The sequence below is a fragment of the Microtus oregoni genome, unplaced genomic scaffold (assembly GCF_018167655.1).
Source record: "Microtus oregoni isolate MIOR12 unplaced genomic scaffold, Mior012 000004F_ref0000308, whole genome shotgun sequence".
NCBI lineage: Eukaryota > Metazoa > Chordata > Mammalia > Rodentia > Cricetidae > Microtus > Microtus oregoni.
This window is the reverse complement of record NW_024543063.1, coordinates 25,911,150-25,933,061: the sequence shown is the minus strand read 5'-3', so window position 1 is coordinate 25,933,061 and position 21,912 is coordinate 25,911,150. Positions and strand designations below refer to the sequence as shown.

General features: G+C 45.3%; 1 protein-coding gene across 3 annotated transcripts in view; it reads left to right on the top strand.

Annotated features, from left to right (window-relative positions):
- Positions 1-21,912, top strand: part of Nrp1 (neuropilin 1) — a 137,411-nt gene that overhangs the window by 70,828 nt on the left and 44,671 nt on the right. For all 3 annotated transcript variants that reach the window (XM_041649913.1, XM_041649912.1, XM_041649911.1), the window contains exon 8: positions 21,096-21,251. In XM_041649913.1, coding sequence (XP_041505847.1) covers positions 21,096-21,251 — 156 coding nt within the window. The remainder of the gene's footprint in view (positions 1-21,095; positions 21,252-21,912) is intronic.

Below are 21,912 nucleotides of genomic sequence, written 5' to 3'. Positions count from 1 at the left end.
ATGCAGATGACATTTGTCTTGATTTTTCAGCTTTATCCCATTTTGCATGAAATACGCCCCACAAAACACGTTGCTGTAGCAACAACGAGAACAAATACTTGCATGTGTTAGATTAATAAAACAGCATTGGAAATGGCCTTTCCTTAAAGCCAGGAACAGCCCTTCGTGCCCATTGTTTTCTCTAGGAAATTACCAAGTAACATATAAAAAAACACAACAACAATACATCGTTAGCCCTGGATATGAGCGTCCACACTAGTGTTTCCTGTGAGATCGCTGGTCTGCCAGGAAGCTTCAAAACAAGGCAAGGAGCGGCCTGCTAAGAAGAAACATGAAGGGAAGTCCCGGCTGGAAGGTTCTTGAATGGCCACATCCTGCTCACAAGGCCACTTCACAAAAAAGTTCTTGTGCGTGGTCACAGTTGAACACAATGTAAAATTGGTTCATTTTTTCCCAGAGTATTCCATTCTGTAGTCTGTCTTTTAGGCTTACTTATATCAACATAATCCTTTTTTCTTTGTTTCTAATTAAGCAATCATAGACTCAGTATGTCTGTGATGCCATCAAAATCCTTATTTTTGTACACATCATTATAGCCCGACCGTAGACTCATGGAAATGAGCCACTGAAGCTCCACCAGCCTATGGAACTAGGCATCCCAAAAAAACACAGCCTGTGTTTTCCTTTTCTTCCACACAAAGTCCATATCATGTTGCATTTGTTCAAGAGACATGGTCTCATAGATCCTAACTGTAGCCATTCACACAAAAGCAGAATTTAATTTGTTAATTATTCCAATGTTTTATTAATGATGGTGTTCACCACACTGTAAACAGATTTATCCTTCCAGCTTTAATTAAAGCTCTTGGGAGCATTTTCCTCAAAACAACTGTGACTTTCCCTGATTAAAATGCCAGGAGACAAAAAAAGAAAAGCTACTGCAAGAGACACGAGGCTGGGTGGAAGATGAACTCTGCTGATCCCAGATAAATAAAAATGGCACCAGGGACTAATCTGTTACCACCCCCACCTCACCCCGCCCCACCCCCAGTGACTTCAGAAATAGAATTATTTGATAAACCAACTCAGACTGAAACCTTGCTCTTCACCAAATGGGAGGGCATTGTCTTTGGTGGAAAAAGAAATTTTGTAGTAGGCTATTTATGCCTGTGTGCACTCCAGAGGAACAGAATGCAGTTGGCAGCTTAACCACGTTCTGTTTGTTTGGTAAGTTAGCCTCGTGCTGGAGAAGGCTTCTGGGAAAGCAGTTATAATGTGATGAGATTAGAACCAGAGAATAACCAGAAGCATGGAACTGGAGCTGGGCAGATAGCTGTGCCAGCATGAGGTCCTGATTCCACCCTGACCTTCTGTAAAAGAGCCTTCTATAATGGTGGCAGACTTTAGTCCCAGCATTGGGATGGAGGAAATAGGAGGACCCCGGAGCTTGCTAGTTTACCAGTCTAGCCCATTTGAAGAGCTCCAGACCAGTGAAGGTCATGTCTCGAAAAAGAGGTAGACTCATGTCTCATCTCTGGCCTCTAGATGCATACACAGACACACAGATACACACACACACACACGCACACACTGCACACTGCATTTAAGAGCAAAGAGAAAACAAGTTGGACTTCTTTCAAGGACCACATGAAATAAAATAATGTTTTCTCTGGTAATCAACACTAATATACATTTTAATCACCCTTTAGATAGAAAACAAAGTGCTTGCTTATTCAGTTCCAAGAGTGTTTGATTTGAAGGTTTGCCTGTAACCTTTAGAGTATCCCCAGGTTGGAAGTTAGAAACTGCAGTGATTTGTCTTAAAGCTGTGGGCTGCCGTTAGTATTAACAATTTTTAGACAGCGTTTGCTCCCCTCTTGCGCGTGTGAAGCAGGTACCCCCTAGGAAACCATCTCTGAGTTTCCACAAAGTCGCCAGCATCCTTTGGGCTTACAGTCTGGAATGCCTTCCTCTTGATCGCTTCCATCTGCCAAATCGACTAATCCAGAATGTGTATACAGCAGGGTTATTCTGACTGTAAACACGCTGTGTTTATAAACCAGGCTCTCTAGGGGGTGCGTTAACTCATTCCGATCATTAGCAAATTGCTGAAATTACAATAAAATGATACTTTATAAATCTGTAACGAGAGAACTGACAGAAATAGCTCACCGGGTTCCCCAAATGTGGAATGATGCTTGTAAACTTTATTCTTAGCCAATTTAGGGAAATTACAGGTGTTCTGTTCAGTGTGTGTGTGTGTGTGTGTGTGTGTGTGTGTGTTACAACTATTATTGGTACTCGAAATGTTCACCTGGGAGGTATATAATTTACTTTAAAATATCCCCCCAGGAGAGCCTTGGCGCTTCCCTCACAGACCCACGTTTTGCTCAGGTCTGATACCTAGGCGGGGTTCCCTCCAGAACATTGTTATGGAGGATTCTGTTCCCTGAGCCACCTTTCCTGGAGTTGTCTCGACTTTGGACTTTCCTGTTACAGGTCCTTTGAAGGTCATAACTAGAGATGCGTTAAATCCAGGGTCTCAGGGGTCTAGGGTGGATCTGGTTGAGGGGAAACAGGAACCCATGTAACATAATTGTTTCAACACTTTGACTCCTTCACCATGTAGGAGTTACCAGAATGGTTTAAATAACTTTGGTCAAGTTGACCACTTAACTCTGTTTTCGAAATCAGACAAATGGTTCTGCTAATGACCTTTTCATGTCAACACTCCCTAGAAAGCATGAATAACGTTTGCAAATAGCGTGGAAAGACCCAGGGTGGTTCATGGAGAACTGCGCTGAAAGGCTGGGCACAACCCTTCACTCTCAACACCCAAAAGCTGGGCACAAGGCTTTGCTCTTAGCTCTGCCTTCTCCTTATTGTGATGACGGTGTCTTGTTGTTAAGCCACATTCACAGTTACATACTGAAAAAGATTTTTTTGTCTCTCCTTCCTAGGACACCTCAACTTGAAGTGTAGGACCAGAGTAGGTGTTAGCATCATTATCCCTGTTTATTCAGGCCCAAAGTCCCAAGATTTTCAGTAAATCAGAACATGGACACCCTTGTTCCTGCTCAGCTCTTAGTGAGCTCTGTAGAGGGCTGTATCCATCTGAAGGGGATGTGGGAGCAGCGGCACTCTGAGTCCCAGCAGGCCCTGCTTAACTGTTGGTTTGTAGACCGTCTATTAACCAGGCTCAACATTGTAGAAACTATAACTGTGACGCAGCACTGGACAAAGTGTGGAGAAGCCTCTTAGTGTGGAGGGGGCTCAAGCTGGAAGGGGTAGGTAGAGAAAGGGCATAGGGTCTGCTCTGTGACTTACAGGTTTGGAACAGTGCCCCTGGTGTACACACAAGATGCCCATGTGCCTTCCCACACAATAGTTCCTACTACCAAAAGATATTTGTGTCGATGTTTGATTTTTTAACACCCAGCCAAAAATGACCATCAAGAGGACGCTTAGAGTGCCCCAGACTCCAGCTTTGCATCATCAGATGGGTCAGGCTTCTTGAACAACAAATGATTTGCTACTGGATTTTTGGTGCTTCTTAACCTCCTTGATGCTGCTCTTTGAACTGGAATCTGGTTCTTTTGTTTTCCAAAGATACAGATGTATTTGTTTACCCAGAAAAATCATATCACTGCTTCCCTGCTTGCTTATCTTGAGTTTCTCTATTTTTAGGTTTTAAAAGTGAACTGTTTTAACTGAATAAATACAGATGCTATTTTAGACCACTAGACAATCACACTCGAAATGCACAGAGATAAGGATGACCCTGGGGAACAAAAACACAGGATGAAATTATCACTTGTGAGCAACAAGATCTGGGCAAAATGAGAATGAAATTAGCTCGTTTAGGAAGTGTCGCACACAGACGTATTTTAGATGTCCTGAAGGATGCCAGTCACAAGTTTATTGTTGTTGTCTTTTAAGTTCCAACGTATTCCAGAGGAGGGAACAGACATTACCGAGGCTGTCTATTATTTATTAATTTATTATTTCATAATATTACATCTTTATATCTATGACCTAACTGACAGCCCACTAAGTGTTCCTGGTTACCAGCCAACACCAAATCTGTGGACCAATGGAAAGGGAAGGCTGATGCTTTCACATCTGTTTTGGGTGAAAAGGCTGTTCCTGTCTGCGGTACTGAAAATTTAAAGAACTTCTGTTATTATACAATTGGGAACCCTCCGGGAGTAAAATGTTAATGAAATCCATAACGCTCGCAGGTTTTATGATAGCAGTTTTAGGAAATTCCTTTGGTGAGGTTTGTTGATTTCTGTCCCAGTGGTAATAATTGCACCTTTTACAGAGTGTGTTAATGTCCACATTTAGGAGCAACGGCTACGTTTATGCTGCATGTGATATAACACGCCCACTCTTGAGCCTTAAATAACTTTCATATTGTAGTTTGGAAACCTCAGGAAAAAAAGCAAATATGTCCTTTAAAACTGGGAGAACCCCTAGTTCTAGCAATATCCACAGACACCTCTAGTGATGAGAGCAAGGTCTGCACCCTGGCATCCAGGCTCAGATTTGAATGGAGATGCGGGACCTCATAGCTCTTGGTTAGTGCACCAGAAGACCCACACCAACACAAGGATCTCGATCAACATTAAAAGGGCAGTTTGGGTTGCTGACCTGAAACAAGACTGACGCTTGAGAGAGTGTATGTATACACAACTATGTACACACCCAACCCTTATATACAAGCACATACAGACATGTATGTATACAAAATACATGGACATGGATGAGCATACATAAACACATCTGTACACATAAATGCATGTGTCTGTATGTATGCACACACAAACATGCATGTATACAAACTGCATGCCCATGTGTGAGTATACACAAACACACATGCACATACAAATTCATGTTCCTGTATCCACGCGCACTTGGGCTATTTCCTTTCTTTACCCCTTCCCTCCCCTCCCTCGGCAATCTAGTCTCATTCAACTCTAGGTTCCAATAAAGAGAGAAAAGTAGATTAAATTTTAAAATGCTCTGTATATCCCAACAGTAATAAAATGCATTATGCTTTTGTATTTCCAGCAGTTGACGAGAGTAGGCATTTGAGACTAATTGCACACATTATGACTGAGAATAATCACACATGTGCTTGTGCATGTGACTTGCATTTTGTTTTTATCAGCTCTGTCTGCCTCAAGGGGTTAAAAATGCATTGATGACATGCTTCTAATTGCTTTGTGTCAGGAGAACAAAGCCGTCGCTGCAGCAAAGTTTTATTTTTCTTGCAATTCTAATGCTTAAACTTCCAACTACATTTTATAGATCTAGCATAGAGGATAAATAAACCCTTTCATTCTTTTAGCAAGCCTGAGAGGGCTATCGATACTGTTCTTCAGGGGGTAGGTGATTGGATAAGACAGCTTCTCGGGGCCTTTCAAGCATTTAAGATTCCATGATTCTATTAAAAATAAATGTACTCGATCCGCTGGTGCCCTGAGCTTGCCTAAAGATGAAAATATAAATATGTGGAGCATAGCTGGAACTCATTTTAAACGCAATTGATAATGGCGTGAGGCAGCGTGTGGCTAATTTTGTTCCATTAAGGAAGTTTTTTTCCTCAGATCAAGTAATTGTTAGGGCCGCCTCCACCACGAAGCTGAGGTGCTCATGCTGAGACTCTGTGTTATGTGGTGGGACTGTTTCCCTTGGTTCTCCGGAGCTGCTCTGCTCCTAGGGACATCCAGCCCTTAAGTGACAAGGCACATACATCTCTGATGGGAATGTCTGCGAGGCTGGGGTTTACCTACTGCCACAGCCTGCTCGCACCTTCAAGTCTGGCCAACACCCAGGCTCCGTCTCTCCTTAAACAGAAAGTCATTTTTGTTCTGAGCATCTATAAGCTAAAAGACTACTCAGAAGGATAAAGGAGAAAGCCACACCATGCACCAGCCTCCTGAATAAAGACATTTTGGTTGTCTCTGCCTTCTAGACTCCAAGTGTTTACATACTGTAGACACTGGTAAATCCCACCTCAGACCTGAGAAAGACCAGACCCAGCTAGGTATGCAGGCTCCAATTACGGGAGCAAAGACTTAGGCAGAGCCTTCAGTGTGAGAGGCTCTGGGAATTAAATACCAAATTTCTACTGCGAAATACTCAGGATAATTGAGAAGAAGTTCGAAAATCACAAGAAATGTGAAATCATGATGAATCCTTTTGCTGTATTAAGAAACGTGGAGCTTATAGGAAAAAGAATAAATATCTTCTTAAGCTCCTGATTTTAACAAAATAAGTATACATGCAGTGAGCCAAAGTTGGTGGCTATTTAAACATTTCCCAGAAAGTCCAGACTAAGGAAACCTGCGTAGTGGAAGCTCCTGACTCTGTTAAATCAGTTGCTTTTCTCATTCCTGTGATACAGCCTGATGTAAGCATCTTAAGGAAGAAGTTTCGTTTTGGCTTACAGTTTGGGGGTCCAATTCCTCATGACGGGAATGGGATGACAACGGGAACAGGAGGCATCTGGTTGTCCTGTCGGATCCACAGTCAGGAAGCAGAGAGGAGGCAGCTCACTCTCTGAACATCACCCTCCTCTCTGAGGCTCAGAAGGGGGAGGGGCAGCCTCTGGCTTGGGCCAGGACAGACAGCAGATGTTTCTGCAGGAGTGAGTCTTTAAGGAGACGAAAAGGGGAGAGTCTATGTTAGGATCAGTTGGTAGGTCCTGACTGGACGGGTTAGGCAGCAGCCTGCTAAAGATTCTTGATTGCTGGACCTTGTTGTGTTGTCTAGGGAGTGAGGCAGTGGTCAAATAAGGGAATAGACCCTGGGGGCTTGCTTTGGGAAGGTGATCTAACAGTTTAGCAAGGGAGAAGGAGGGAAAAGTCTGCTTGCATTTGCAGTGCTTGGGCTTGTTGGAGACCCCCTCATTGCGGCCTTCCTCCCTGAGTCTAGCTGGTCTAGACACTCCCTCACAGACATTCTCAGATCTCTCTCTCCTAGGTGATTCTAGATTCTGTCAAGTTGACAGTATTAACCATCACCTTTTAGCTTAATTTTTTCAAGCATTTTTTAAAAATCCAGATTAGTCATTGCTACTAATCTCAATCAACAACATTTTCATAGTGTAAATATCATATTTTTCTACAGTTTATCATATTTCCAATGATATAATGGTGTCATTATTTGTTTAGAAGGCATCCACACTACATGAAATAATTTATTTAGCAGTTATCAAATGTTAAAAATTATGACACTCACACATACAAAACACACATACACATGTACATATGACACAGACAAAAGAGGAGGAAAGCAGCCGGTACTTTTCCGTGTGCTTAGTATGTTTTCTCTAATATCAGCTGGCTGCTAAGTAGACGAATCTCATTTAGTGCAATAACCATGACGATCATTTTTCAAGACTTCTGCCTGGATGTTCTGTATCTGGGAGGGAGTGTGAGGCGCTAATGCGTACTTCCACCTGGAAACTCAGCTGTACTTCCCAGCCTCCACAGCACAGAAACTTCGCTCGCTTTCTAGAATGGTTTACATAAAAGTCTTCTTTCTACATCACTTCCTATGAAATGTCTAGATTTAGGATATTTGTGTTTCTCATTTTAGATTCATCTCAGTTAAGGTCTTTTATCAAACATAATTCATACAGATTAAGAATCATCTTTCCATTTCTTTTTAATGCCTAGCGTTTTAATTAAAACCATGTGAAGTGGTGTGCTGTAATCCCTTAACTTTGCATCTCAGAGTATAACCACCATGTAATTGAATTCTCCCCGATCAGAAAGCCTGCAAAGTCCTATGGGAAGGGGGAAGCTCTCTGAAGCATTCCCAAGCATTTTAGCTCTGTGTCTGCCAAGAAGGACTTCCTCCACCCCTCATGTGTTTACACCCATTGCGGCCCGGCCACCTGCATCCGACAGGTAACTCTTACCCTTTGCCAAAACTAAAGCAGATGTGTCCAACTATGCGTAACTCAGCCAGTAGACAGTTTTCCACACAAGCAGGAGGAACAGAGTTTGATTCCTAAGGCCCACAGAAAAAGTCAGAGCGACAGTGTGGACCTAGTAGGATCTCTGTGATGGGGAGGAGACAGGAAGGTTTCTGGGTCTAATTGACCTGCCAGCTGAGTCAAATAGCTGAGGGAAACAGATCAGGGAAAAGACAGTGTCTCAAAAACAAGGTGAAGAGACTGGAAGAGACACCTGATGGTTAACTTCAAACCTACACACACAGACACGAGTGTGCATGCATGTGTGCGCACACACCAGAATGGCTCCCATGGATGAATGCCAGCCACGGTTTCTGGCATGTTAGAGGATTCCCAGCGGAGGTAGGAGAGGGGCAAAGAGCACAAACTGCTCTATGACGTCTGTGCTTGTGTCCTGCGGTTTTGCAAGTTGTCAGCCAGACATATTTTCCTCATTGTATGACCCAGGCTCAAACACTAGAAATTAGCATCTGGGTTATTCTCAAAACATGGAAATAATTTACTGTTGTGTGAGCTGTTGCTTCTGGATTGTGAAGGAGGCTTGTGCTCCTCAGAGTGCTTTCTGTTGCCATCGCTGTCTCTTTCTTCTGGGTGAGGTCCCAGTGGGCTCTCTTTCTCCTGCCACAGTCTGTGTGTTGTTCAGCTCAGCCACTACGAGTTCTAATCACAAGCCTTAGTCATTCTTTGAAAGTGTGATTTGGAAAACCATCCCCTTCAGAAATGACTCCGAGGGAAAGAATCAGTATACCAACGGACTGGTAAGCTTTCCCCAACAGGGAAATGTAGTAACAGTCTCCTTTATGTGTCTTCAAAACAATGGGGCCGAGAGTAGTGACCACGCCATTAGTGCTGGACTCTCGAGGCAGAAGCCTCAACTATGAAGACAGACAGAGCTATGTAGACAAACCCCGCCCCAGGCAACCAAACAAACAAAAACCAGAATGAGGGCCTTCCCTCCAGAGACAGCGCAGAATTTGTGACAGTTGGCACCAAGCAGCCTGATCTTTCCCTCAGTCTTGTCTCTGGGCTACATTCATTATAACCTCAGGTTCAGCAATCCTGTCAGCTCCTGGCGGGATGTTTTATGTCAAACGGAAGAGTTTTCCCGACACCTGAACTCACAACCTCTCCATCAGCACATGAAACTCTCGTTATCGGGAGAGGCCAGCGTACATCACTGAGAAATGCCCGAAACACTATGTGAAAGGAAGCTGTCAGGCTATATAGGGCCAGTGACTGATGGAGGCCACCACTCCCATCTGCAAGCCTTTAGTTTCCGTACCACCAACACCACACCCCCAATTTGTTTTGGAAACCAACATTTTAGGCAAAGGAGAAATTAAAGGCATGATTGGCTGTGGAACCCCATAAGAATCACCCCCCTGCAGCCAAAAGACGCGCATGCGCAGAATCGAGCAACCGCTTGTGTTGGCAGAGGGGCAGTACATATGTGTTCAGACAGATGTGTACCTGACTGTGCACACATGTAGAGACCAGAGGACAACCTTGGGTGTCACCCCTCAGGAGCTGCTCGTCTTATATGTGAGACAGGTTGTTGTAGTTGTGTGCTTACTCTTTCGGCTCTTTTTCTCTTTGGAGGGCCCGTCACCCAGCTCACAAATAAATCACAAGGAGATGTGTTACTGTTACTTACAAATGCCCAACGTTAGCTTGGTTTATTTCTAGGCAGCTTTTCTTACATTATCCTGTCTATCTTTTGCCTCCGGACTTTTATCTTTCTCTATTCTATACGTACGTTTCTTTACCTCTTACTCCGTGGCTGGCCGTGTACCTGGGTGGCTGACCCTCTCGTGTCTTCTCTTCTTCTTCTTTTCTCCTTCTTTTCTTCTCCTTGATCTTCCCAGATTTCTCCTTCTATTTAGTCTCTCTGCCCATCAGCCCTGCCTATCCTTTCTCCTGCCCTGCAATTGGCCGTTCAGCTCTTTATTAGACCAATCGGGTGTTGTAGGCAAGCAAAGTAACCCAGCTTCACAGAGTTAAACAAATGCAGCGTGAAAGAATGCAACACATCTTTGCATCATTAAACAAATATCCCACAGCAACAAATGAATGTAACACATCTTAAAATAATATTCCACAACAGGGTGTCTCACAGACCTAGAACTCACGGGAGAGGTTAGACCGGCTGACGAGCGAACTGCAGGATCCTCTGTCTCTGCCTTCCCTGTGCTGAGATGATCAGTGTGTGTGCCGTTGCACCAGCTTTTTCTGTGGGCTTTGGCAGTTGAGCTTGGGTCCTCATGTTTGCACAGCACACACTCTACTTGACTAAGCCATCCCCTCCTAACTCCAGAACAACATTTTAAATAGAAATATTCCTTCCCTGTATTTAATATTTTCTTGATTCTTTTAGTTTGAAATCTTTTTAAACTGCCAAGAAACTAGAAAGGTGTGTGTGTGTGTCTGTCTGTCTGTCTGTCTGTCCTTCAGTGCACCTTTAATCCAGCTTAGCTATGTTTCTGCCTGAAGTTTGCCTGTTTTTTTCTAGCCCCCTCCCCCAATGATAACTCCATACAGTTTGCAAATTAGCAAACATTACAACTTGCAATGGTGCAGAGAATTTAATGTTACTTTTACCAAACTACAGGAAAGACCTGAGGGATCCCCAGGTCTCAGACAGGTAGTCAGTTCATACTTAAACACCATAGGCTGTCACACTTGTCTTCACTTCTGAACAGAAGTTGGGGCAGGCAGGGTGATGTCTTTAAGATTGTGTAAGATATAGCAGAAGTGTTATTTATTCTTGCCGCCTTTGAGGCAACTTCCAGAAGAAGAAAGGCTGAGTTCATGAGAGATCATTTGAGAAGTAGGTAACAAGGACCACTTCATACAGGCTGGACCCAACCAACAAGACTCACTGGCACTGCAGCTTTAAGTGACGGTCTTTCAGAAGGACTGGAAAGTTTATGACGAGTTACAATATTCACAGTGTGAAATAAGAGGATACGAGTGGTAGCATTCCTCCTCACAGAGGGCGGTTAGTGGCTCAGCCACTTTCATGTTGACTTTAATATCACGCGGTTGGCTTTTGTTTGGAAGAAAGGAGTTTCAGATCTTGCCAACCACGCTGGACTTAAAACAGCAGTGAATTTAAACACAAGGAACATTGGTGCCCCATCTCCTAAGGATTAGGAATATATGGGAGTAGTGAATTAAAACTGAAGAAGGCGCTCTCTCTCTCTCTCTCTCTCTCTCTCTCTCTCTCTCTCTCTCTCACACACACACACACACACACACACACACACTTACAAAATGACTAAGGAAAAATATCCTCACATTTTTTTATGTGTTTATGAGTGTGCATTATCTAAACCTCATAATAGCTGTGAGGGAAAAAAAAACTAAGTGTTTTCTGTTGGAGAGAGAGAGGGAGAGAGAGAGAGAGAGAGAAGCTAAAGCTTGAATGGAATCAGCAAACTGACTTGCTTAGCCAGGCTGTTCTTCTATGTCAAAGCTACACAGACACTTCCTGGATCTCTGCTTCGGCCACCTCATGCCAGCCAGAACCCCTTAGTTTTCCTAAGCCCACAATCTGCTGAGCAGCTCAGAGCAGCCTATACACTTTGTATGGAGATTTATTGTTTACTTGGTGTTTTCCCTTCTTAATGCAGAACAAAATCTTGTAACCTTCCCTTCCTTTTAACCCACACACCAAACACTTAGACAGAGCAAACACTTCTTGCATTGTTAATGAATAATTGCCAGCCCCTGACTTCCCTGCAAAACAGCATGCCTAGTAGAGGTTCAAGCTGCTGTGGACACTCAGAGAACTGCCCTTGGTGTTTGAGGAGTCAGGGTGGGATCTAGACAGCAGGGGGAACCCTGGGAAAGTTGCCACACCAGTGTGCTGTGGACTCACAAGTGTTTAGTTTCTAGAGCAGGCATAAACCTTCATGCAGGATGGAGGAGAGTATTGCTGGCCCAAGAGAAGCCAGCGACTCACACAGGGAGTACTTCTCTCCTTCCTGGGAATGCTGGTGTCCCAGAGGTGGGGAAAGGGACTCAACAGTACAGTGTATGGTGCTGAACTTGGAGTTAAGTCATAATGAGGTTGCCCCTGCCTCTGTCACTACCAGATGCTTCATGACCTTGATTCTTGCATTGCACAAAGACTCACAAAGGAGGATGTGTGTATATGTAGTATATGTGTGTCTCTGTGGTCTGTGTATGTATATAGTGTTTCTCTGTGTGTGTGTGTGTGTGTGAGTGTGTGTAGCATGTGCATGGTATGTAGTATATGTGTGTCTCTGTGGTCTGTGTATGTATATAGTGTTTGTGTGTGTGTGTGTGTGTGTGTGTGTGTAGCATGTGCATGGTATGTAGTATAATGTGGTGTGATGTGGTTATGTCCGGTGTGTATCTTGGTGTATAGTGTAGTAGTGTATGATGCATGTGTGTACGTGTGTGTGGTATATATCTAGTGTGTCTCTCTTGAGTGATGGGTGTGATTATGTTATATGTCTTTGTTGATGGGAGAGTGCATGTGATGTGTGTGTGTCTGTGTTTATGACATGTGTGTTACCAAGGTGCATATATGTGCATGTATGTGGTGTCTTTGTGCAGTGTGTGTATGCATGTATGTGGTGTCTTTGTGCAGTGTGTGTGTGTGTGTGTGTGTGTGTGTGTGTGTAGTGTGGGGGGGGGGTCAATAGAGAAAAGTCACTCTTGTTCTCTGAGTAAATTCTGCCAAGAGGTATGAAACAGAATCCTGTAGGCCACTGGATGAGACTTTGCTGTTCCTTTTGTCTCTTTCCTCAGCCCTGGCCACTTCCTCAGCCAGAGTCTCTCCCATCCTGGGAGGCCCAGTTGAATGCATCGCTTGACCTTTGCAATAAAGCCCTTTCTATTCCATCCACAGTGCTGTCCCCTTCTCTGAACTCTGTGACGCCCCACTGCTCTCAGTGTCCGCTTTGACTTCACTCTGCCCCCGTCCTGTGTGACAGGCCATGCTTCTGTATTTGCTTCTGCGCTTCTGAGAGTCATACAAGTGTTTGGAAGGGCCTTATCTGTACACGAGGCGTCCTTTGGTCCCGTGGTTCGTTGTCACCTCGGCATCTGAGCATCGCTGAGACTGTGGAGCCCGCGGCTGAGCTTCTGCAGCTTAGCTCTGGCTCCCTCAGCAAGGCTCACAGAGCGTTTCCTTGTTTCTAGGCAGTTTTAAGGATGACCGGAGACGTCATTGTCCTCACTGAACCCAGTGGGGCCACTACCCCAGAATTTAAAATGTCTTTTTAAATTAGTTGCTTCTGGTTTGCACAAAAGAGGTTAACCTGAGAGTGGAGAACTTTCCGGGAATCAGGTGCAGCTGAAACCAGAAGTTGGTTTTCTCTTAATGTACCTATGGTCAGAAGACCCAACAACTAGACAACCAGGGAGCCTGGGTTCTTCCTGTCTTGCGCTTGAAAAAAATAATTCATCACCATCAACTTTTTTTTTCCACCATATAATAATATTCAAAGTAAACTCTTCCAGTAGCCCTGGAGGACAGTATAAAATAACCAGCAAGCTGGCCACAGATGGTCTCATATTTCCTATAACTGCGCAGAATGATTAATTTCAAAGAAGAACTGTTGGATCATATTTTTGCTGCCTCAGAACTTGGGGAGCAGCATGGGGTGTCACGAGCCACACAGAGTGACTCTGGACAAGGGGACATGTCACTTTGCTTCCCACGTTATTTGACCATAAAACTTTTCTGGTTTGACTGGAGTTTCGAAGGAGGTATTGCATTTAAATTTAATCCTTAAATGAAATACCCTATAAATACAAAGGCTGCCATGCAGATTTTCTATTAAAAAGAACAATTTTACTTTCCAGCATTTCTTTCTATGTAGCACAATAATCATGACAAAATAATATAGGTAGAGAATTATGTTATTAACCATTAGAGGATTATATTATTAACCTTGGGTGGTTGTGTTCTGATTAACATCTCTAAGAAGTCAGAGACCCTGAGTTTCAGGCAGACAATGGTCAGATGCTGTGAATTAGCCCCACTCAGCCTAGAATAGCTGAGGTCTACATGCCTGGCTAGGTCAGAAAACATGTGTTTTATCTAAGGAAATGAGACAATTACTTTAAAATATTTTCTTTAGCTCTAGTATCAACTGATGAATTAAACAGCCCTGAGTCATCAGAGATGTTCTGAAGGAAAGCCGCCATGGTCTTCCCCTTGCAAGCAGACTTTCCGGTTTTTAATCAGACCCCAGCTCTTTGTCCGTTATTTTCTCAGGCTGTTTGTTGTGCTCCCCTGCCAGGGGAGCACTAAAAGCTGATAAATGCTCCCTTGCCAATGCTCACTCACGGGGCAGTATTTTATTGAGCAAGGCAGATTTTCATTTTGGAAACGAGGTTTTCCACATTCCATTACCGATGGCCGGTTGTGCACAATCATGGCAGGCAGGGGCCTGCATTTCACGGCTCGGAGGCTGCGAGCTGTGTGATTTACTATACAATGCTGAGACACGCTGCTTCGTCCTCCGGTGATTCTCAGTCAAATGTGGGCTTTTCCTTGCTTCTCTTTATCTGGGGAATGTGTTTCCTGTTATTGCCAAGACAATGCCTTTGGCCTTAAAGGGTTTATTCTGGTAGATCCCTGAAAAGAAAGAACAAGGAAGAGGTCAGGGGACCCAGCGCCTGCTGGAGTCCCCTGGAGGTAGGACCCACCATGCTCCCTACCCCATGCCTAAAATGACAAGCTAGAGGTTTTCTTTTCTGTGTGTGAAAATATGACACGGATAGACAATCTAATGCCTTATACCAGTGCTGGAAACAGGGTGCCTTGTGGAGTCACTGATGTTCACCGAGCTGTGCAAACCGGCTCGGGAAGCAGCCACTAGAAAGAACTCCAAAGGAGTCCCAGGGACTTCTGAAGAGAGCATACATACCATTGGATGCTTTCCAGATGTGGATGTGTGTCACACCCCCAGTGGGACTCACTCAATGAGCTGAGAGAATGCATTTGATGTGCGCTCGCACACATGTGCCAACCCCCACTCTGCATCCCTCCCCGCCACTCACCCTTCATCCCAGAAGTCCCCAAACTCAGAAGTGAAAACTCATACCTCCTCCAATCAAAACTCAGACCGCTGGGAAGTAAGGACGGTCATCTAAAACTCAGAAGACAGTGCGTGAGGCAAAGCTGCTTGAGTACAGGGAGCCTGGATCTTTATGGGGAAAGAGAGTAAAGCTCAGGAAAGGAGTCCTCCAGAGCACAGAGTGCTCCCTGTGGAGCACTGCCCTGATCAGTCCTGGCTTCCCCACCCTTCCTGCCATTTGTCTTACGGGCACCATTCCTGTGCCTGGGTCTCAAGGTTGGTGAAAGCACAGCATAGACTTGAGTAGTGATAGATCTGGAGGTTCCAGGTCGTCTCCACGGCTGCTGACTACTGCCTTCCGGTTGGGAAAACTGAGTGTTCCGTAGAGTCCATGCATCTCAGATACGCGTGTCTGCCGTAGTGGGAGAAGCATAGCTGGCTGCTTGGTGCCTGCTATTTTATCCTTTCAGTTCTTCATGGTCAATTCTGCTCTTTCTGCCCCCACTCCCCCCAAAAAACCACCATTCTTTCTCCTCCTATGTAATTGCAGATTCCTACTGAGTCTTTGCTACACATCACAAGCTGTGAAATGTCTCCCCTCCCCCTCCCCTTCCAGTTCTCTGATAACATTGTTGCATCTTCCCTTGCCTGCTTCTTACTCTATTTGCCAGCTTGCTCTTCCTGAGGTCATGTTCGAAGTTGCCACACAGTTGCTATTCATTCTAGTTCACTACAAAGTGAGTTCCAGCAAAGACTGTTAAACAGAGAAACCCTATCTCTAATACATACATGCATGCATGCATACATACATACATATATAAGGGTATTTTGGCTTCTAGGGCCGATAGCCTGTGACTAGTCACTAGCAACCAGAGCACCCATGCAGGGCAATCGGTGGAAAATCGGGTTTTTCTGGGCAGGTTTGCGCAAGCGCTCACCCCAGTGTCGATTACTGGTGGCACAGAGCAAGGAAGACTTTCACACCCTTGCCACACCAGACAGATACATGACCTACTCGACCTACTCTTAGGCGGGAGAGGTCCCACAGAGACTTTTTCTTGATTCTGTTGCTGATTCTCAGTTGCCTTCATCTCAAAATGACATTTATGCTAAGTGGCCCATTCTGGGGTGGCCTACACTGATAAGTCCCCAGGGCGTTAAGCCTGACACAGATGCCGTGGTCCAAACAAGGTGTTGATGAGGCCAACTGTCCCTCTCCTCCCAGACTTTCCATGGCACTTTCCAGTTACACAGAATCCCCCCTAAGCTCTTAGAGAGAATGAGTTAGTGGACAGAGACCACCCACACCCCAGTTGCTAACCCTGAGTCCACAGCTCAAGGGAGGGAGGCAGAGCTCATCAGGGATCTAGGTAGCATCTGCTTTAGACCTAGTCTAGAGTCCATCCATTTTTAGTCAGCCCAGCGGCTGTCATGTTAGGAAGAAAAATGACGCAGAATTTCAAATATCCCAGTGTGGCCAATAAGAGGAGCCACAGAATTTAAACCCAGCGGGAAATTTAATGCAGTTATCCAGGCAGTTGCTGCTGCGTTTCCTTGCTATGGAGGAAGAGAATGCCACTTCTTTTACGGGGTGACTGAGACTTGTGTTCTAGGGGCATTTTCCTTACAGAGGAATTGCTTGTCTTTGCCCCAGGCTCCTTCCTGAAAGTCACTGATCCCCTGCACCTGGGAAGGTTCTAGGTGACCATGGCTTCCCTGCCTAGTAACTGGCTCTCTGTCAGTGCTTTATAAACCTGTTGCTGGGACATGTCTGAGCTGGTAGAGAGGTGGCCTAGTATCACAAAGCCCTGGGTACCATCCCCAGCGTCCCTTAACTCAGGTATGGTGGCGTGCTTATGATCCCAGTACTGGGGAGGTGGGGGCAGGAGAATCAAAAGTTTCAGATCAGTCTTGGCTTCACAGTGAGTTCGAAGGAAACCAGGCTACAGGAGATGCTGCGTCTGTCTGTCTGTCTGAAAGTACATCCAGGGCATGGAGTTCTAAAGTGATGTCAAATCAACTCAAGCCTCAGTTGGACCCTTGAGAGTTTAATCATTCCCAGACTGAAGAGCCTCTTGTCCCTGTGACAGGAAGAGTTTGTTTCAACAGTGCTGTGCTGTGCTTGCTTGGACGTCCAGGTTTTAAGGACCTTTCTGCTTACAAGTGGACGTGCGTGATTCTCGCATAACTCAGTGGATGGCCAGTAAAGCCTTTAGTGTTCTGAGAGCCTTTGAAACCCTTGAAACCTTTCTCCGGCGTCTAGAGCCCATTAGCTTGCAGGTGTGCATTTTCTGAAAGCCCAGATTTTGCAGGAAATTGTTTTTCTTCTTTTTAAGTTTTTGAATTAGTGTAGTGTTTTTTCTTTTCACCTGAAATTCAGTTTAATTTGCCATTTTTTATTTTACTTGCCAAATATTAGAAGCATGAGCAGTCTCTGCTTTTGTAGACCTGTGTTCACAGGGGACAAGAAAAGTGGAGTTTTTGCTAGACGCTCCCTGCTTCTTTTCTGAGAAGGATTCCTGATGACAGCCATCAAAATAGGTACTGTTGAGTGAAAAACTGAAGTGACCGCCATTGTTCATCTACACTATTAATTTCTATTGAAATTTTGCTCTGGGGTTGGGACACAGCTCTGCTGGTAGGATGTGTGCCTAGCGTGCACCAAGGCCTGGATTCCTTCCAATAACAAAGAGTCGGGTGTGGTACCACACGCCTGTAAGCCCAGCACTAGGGAGGTGGAAGCAGATTGTGAGAGACTTTAGAAGTTCAAGGTCATAGTTGACTGTAGGGCCCTGGTCTCCCTTATTCCTGGGGTGCATTCGAGGGGACAGTTTATGATCAGCTAACTAAGCTTCCTGTGTGTTTCTGTGCTATCCCTGCCCCGCCTGGTGGTTAGCTGCAGGGCATTTACTCCATTGTTAATATGGTAATTTCCCACCTGCCTGGGCGGAGATCCTTGTGCTGCAGTTAGGTAGATAAGGACTCCCCCAACGCTGAATAAACGGGCAGGGCATTCGGCTGATCTCCTTTCGAATGACCCTGGTCTCTCCGTGTGTTCTTTTCAATCTCCAGGCCCTTGCTCGACTCTTGTTAGGTACAGTGGCGTGCGAACTATACTGAGGGTGTAACACAAAATCGGGTGTTACAGTTGACTAAATAGCAAGTTCCAGTCAAGCTGAGTTTTATGAGACCCTGTATCAAAAAAAAAAAAATGCCTTTAATCTCAGTACCCAGGAAGCAGAAGCAGGCAGATCTCTGTGAGTTGAAATTCTAGACATCCTGGTCTACAAAGCAAGCTCCAGGCTTATAACCATCTTATAATACCCACCCCACCCCACAAAAAGAAAAAGATTATGTTTTTGATTCTTTTTTTTTCCCTCTCTTTCTCTCAAATTTGGTGACAACGTCAATACGGAGCATCAAGGTTACACCAGGGAAATGCGGTCGTCTTTCTGGGCCCTTGCAGGGAAAGCTACTGGGCTATGGAACTTCAGTGTCCTCCCAGCCTGCTCCTTTTCCTATACCTCCATGTTTTAACTCCTCCCAGGGCATCAGAGGAAAGGTTTTTCTGGGAGAGGGAGGAGGCAGCCTTTGGAGGAAGGCCCTCCCACCCACATTCCACAGGAGCCCTGGGCTCACAGGTACTGCAGGGCTAATTGAAATGGTGTTTTCTGGAAATTGGGCTGTCAAGTCGCTGCATTCAGAAGCCGAGGGAGGGGTGGGGTTTTGCTCTGCTTTGTTGTTTTTCTCTGTTTTGAGGAAAATGGTGTTCCATTAGCTCCTCGTGTACTGCTGAAATACCTGGTCAATGCAAACCAGGTGTACTAGGTAATTCCTCTCTGAGTCCTATTTAAAAAAAAATGCTTTGTCTGTGTATCCTTTCTTTATGGATATTTCTTTCTGTAACATCCAGGCCACACAACAAAGAGAATCAGCTTTCCAGGGAAAGTCAAACACATTAACGAAAGGGCGCTGAACATACTCAACGTGTACAGACTAATCCTGAGCTTTATTTTTAAATTATATGTAATTATTAATGATGACAATGAAAAGAGCTCAAGGAAAGCGGACTTGATTATACTGAAAATATCTGTGGGGAATATGAAAAGGCAGGAAGTCAGAAGCAAGAAAGGTCTTCCTGAGCGGGGAGCGTGACTCAGTCAAGAAAGGGCTTCTCATGCAAACTGGAGGACCTGGACTCAACCCCCAGATCCCGTGTGAAAAAGCTGTGTGTGCTAGCACTGACTTATGATTCCAGAGTTGCAGAGGCAGGCACGGAGGATGCCCCGGAACTCCCTGACTGGCCAGCCTGCCCAAATCAGTGAGCCTAGCTCCCAGGAAGAGACCCCATCTCCAAAACAAGGATTCATAGCTCCTAAGGCTCGACTTCTGACCTCCACATGCGTGCACATACATGTGTACCTGAATTTACATGAACACGCACACACACACACACACACACACACACACACACGAGGCGGAGGCGTTTAGGGATTCCAGTTCATGACCAAATGTCCTATTGCTTTGGGGACTATTGACAGCTAACCAATCAAGGTGGGAACACATGACAAAGCAAAATTTGTCACTACCCAGAAGTCCCCCACCACCCTCTAGGGCATGAGATCAGCAAGCAAGACACAAAGTGAGACTCTCTTGTTGGGACACTGGAGACTGACAAAGAAGAGCCCGTAAGCCCTGCTTTGTGTTTTTCCTTCCCATGATGCCCTGAGTCTCATCTCCCTCCCAACCTAGCTGCTTACAGCAAGGCCATCCGTGAGCAAGCAACAGGAAGAGCTTTGTGTGAAGCCAAGACCTCCCTGCTCTTCTCCTCGCTGGACCACTCCAGACTCTCTCTCTCTGCATCCGTTCCTAGAACCACAGCACCACTAGGGCACACACTTCAGTGCCCATCCTGGCTGCATCTCAATAGCAGGGCATGGGATGCTGCAGAGTTGGGACAAGGGATCATCTGGGTCAGATGAAAGCCCTAGTTCAGGACTCTCCAGTAGCCAGTGTGCACATCTGTCTTGTCTGTCTTGAATCTCTGTAAAGCATCATATACGATATACTTTGGGAAGTGTGTTAAATGTCTTGAAAGATATATTGACATGAACCCAGGTTCCTTCTTTGCACCAGAAATCAGGTGATCTTGGCTGCAACAGTGAGAATTCTCCTTTCTCATATTCTAGTCCCCTTACTGCCTTTGCCTCCCCGCCCCACGTGTGTGTGCATGTGAGTGTGTGTGTTTGTGTGTGTACCAATGGATTTTATTGAAGGAAGGTTGCTTACAGGAGCATGGGCAGTTTGCCAATGGTTACATCACCTCACTCACTGATAGGTTCTCCAGTCGGGGGTGAGGAATATGGACAGGCCCAATCCTATGATGTCTTATGCAGGTAAACCCAGTGATTATACGTTTGTGAGCACAACAGGCGTGTCACACCTGGAAGACAGCATGGCACAATGCTCCACCCCTTCCTTCGGCTCTCACAGTCTTTCCACACAGTCTGTGACGTCACCGGTGCTGCAGATACCCTGTTCAGAGCTGAGCACTCCTTTATTCTCAGCCCTTTTACCCGTTCTGTGTGCCTTAGGAACCTACTGCAGGAAGACGTTTCTCTGACGCAAGCTGACAGCCACGCTGGCCTATGCAACAGGCATAAGTCTCCAAATGACAGTCTGATATCCTTTACCTTCCTTTAGGGCACTGGTTCTCAACCTGTAGGTTGCGACCCCTTTGACAAACCTTTATCTCCAAAAGCATTTATGTGACTTATGATTCGTGTCAGTAGCAAAATCACAGTTGTGAAGTATTAACGAAAATAATTTTATGATTGGGGGTCACCACAGTGTGAGGATCTGTATTTAAGGGTTGCAGCATCAGGAAAGTTGAGAATCGCTGCTCTATGGGTGGGTGAGAAGATAAGAGTCACTGACATCATATCGGATGGATGAAAACCCTGTGCAGAGCTTGCAGGATAAGCTGCTTAGGTCACAGCCATGCGTGTTGGGGAAGCTGACTGACCCCATGCATCATTTTCTTGCAGGTGGACTTGGGCTTCCTGCAATTCGTCACGGCTGTGGGCACACAGGGTGCCATCTCCAAGGAAACCAAGAAGAAATATTACGTCAAGACTTACAGAGTAGACATCAGCTCCAACGGGGAGGACTGGATCACCCTGAAAGAGGGAAATAAGGCCATTGTGAGTTCGGCTCCTGCCCCTCCCTCCTCCCTCCCTCGTCCCCCACCGAAGCCTTTCCCATGCCTGATCAATTTTTATTTGTTTGTGCGGGGATTTTTCTGTCAGGCCTGGTTTATTTTTTGAATTGATTTAAAATGAAAAGCGCAATTAGGGGTTTAAATCTGACCAAAGGGTCTCGTGTTCCCAGATCCAAAGGCCAAGAGGAAATCACACAGATGTTACTAAAAAAGACAGCAGACAGCACCAGCCAAATTAAAGGACAGACTTGAGAATCACCTTCGGCCCCCTGGGGAAAGACAGTGCACAGCCTAACACTGCCCACCTTAGGAGTTCCTGGTGGTTGGCTGGCTTCGTTTATTTGGGTTTTCCCTCGTGTGTCTTCATCTAGTGCCCTTTTCATCTGTCCGTGGTTCTCTCAAGCTCGTTTACAATGCATTGGCTGTGGCTTGTAAGAGCAGGAGAACCGTGGGTTTTTCCACGTGTTCCTTCAGATCACTCAGGGAGCAGACTACCCCCTCACTGGCAGCTTCGCCCTGTGGGCTAGCCGAGTCCAGCGTCAGAGCATCGGTCCTGCGCTCTGTCATTTAGGAGCTGAGATCTTTTCCTCGGTCAGCCTACTTCTTCGAAGTCGTACTTGCTCTGATTTATTAATCAAATGGTT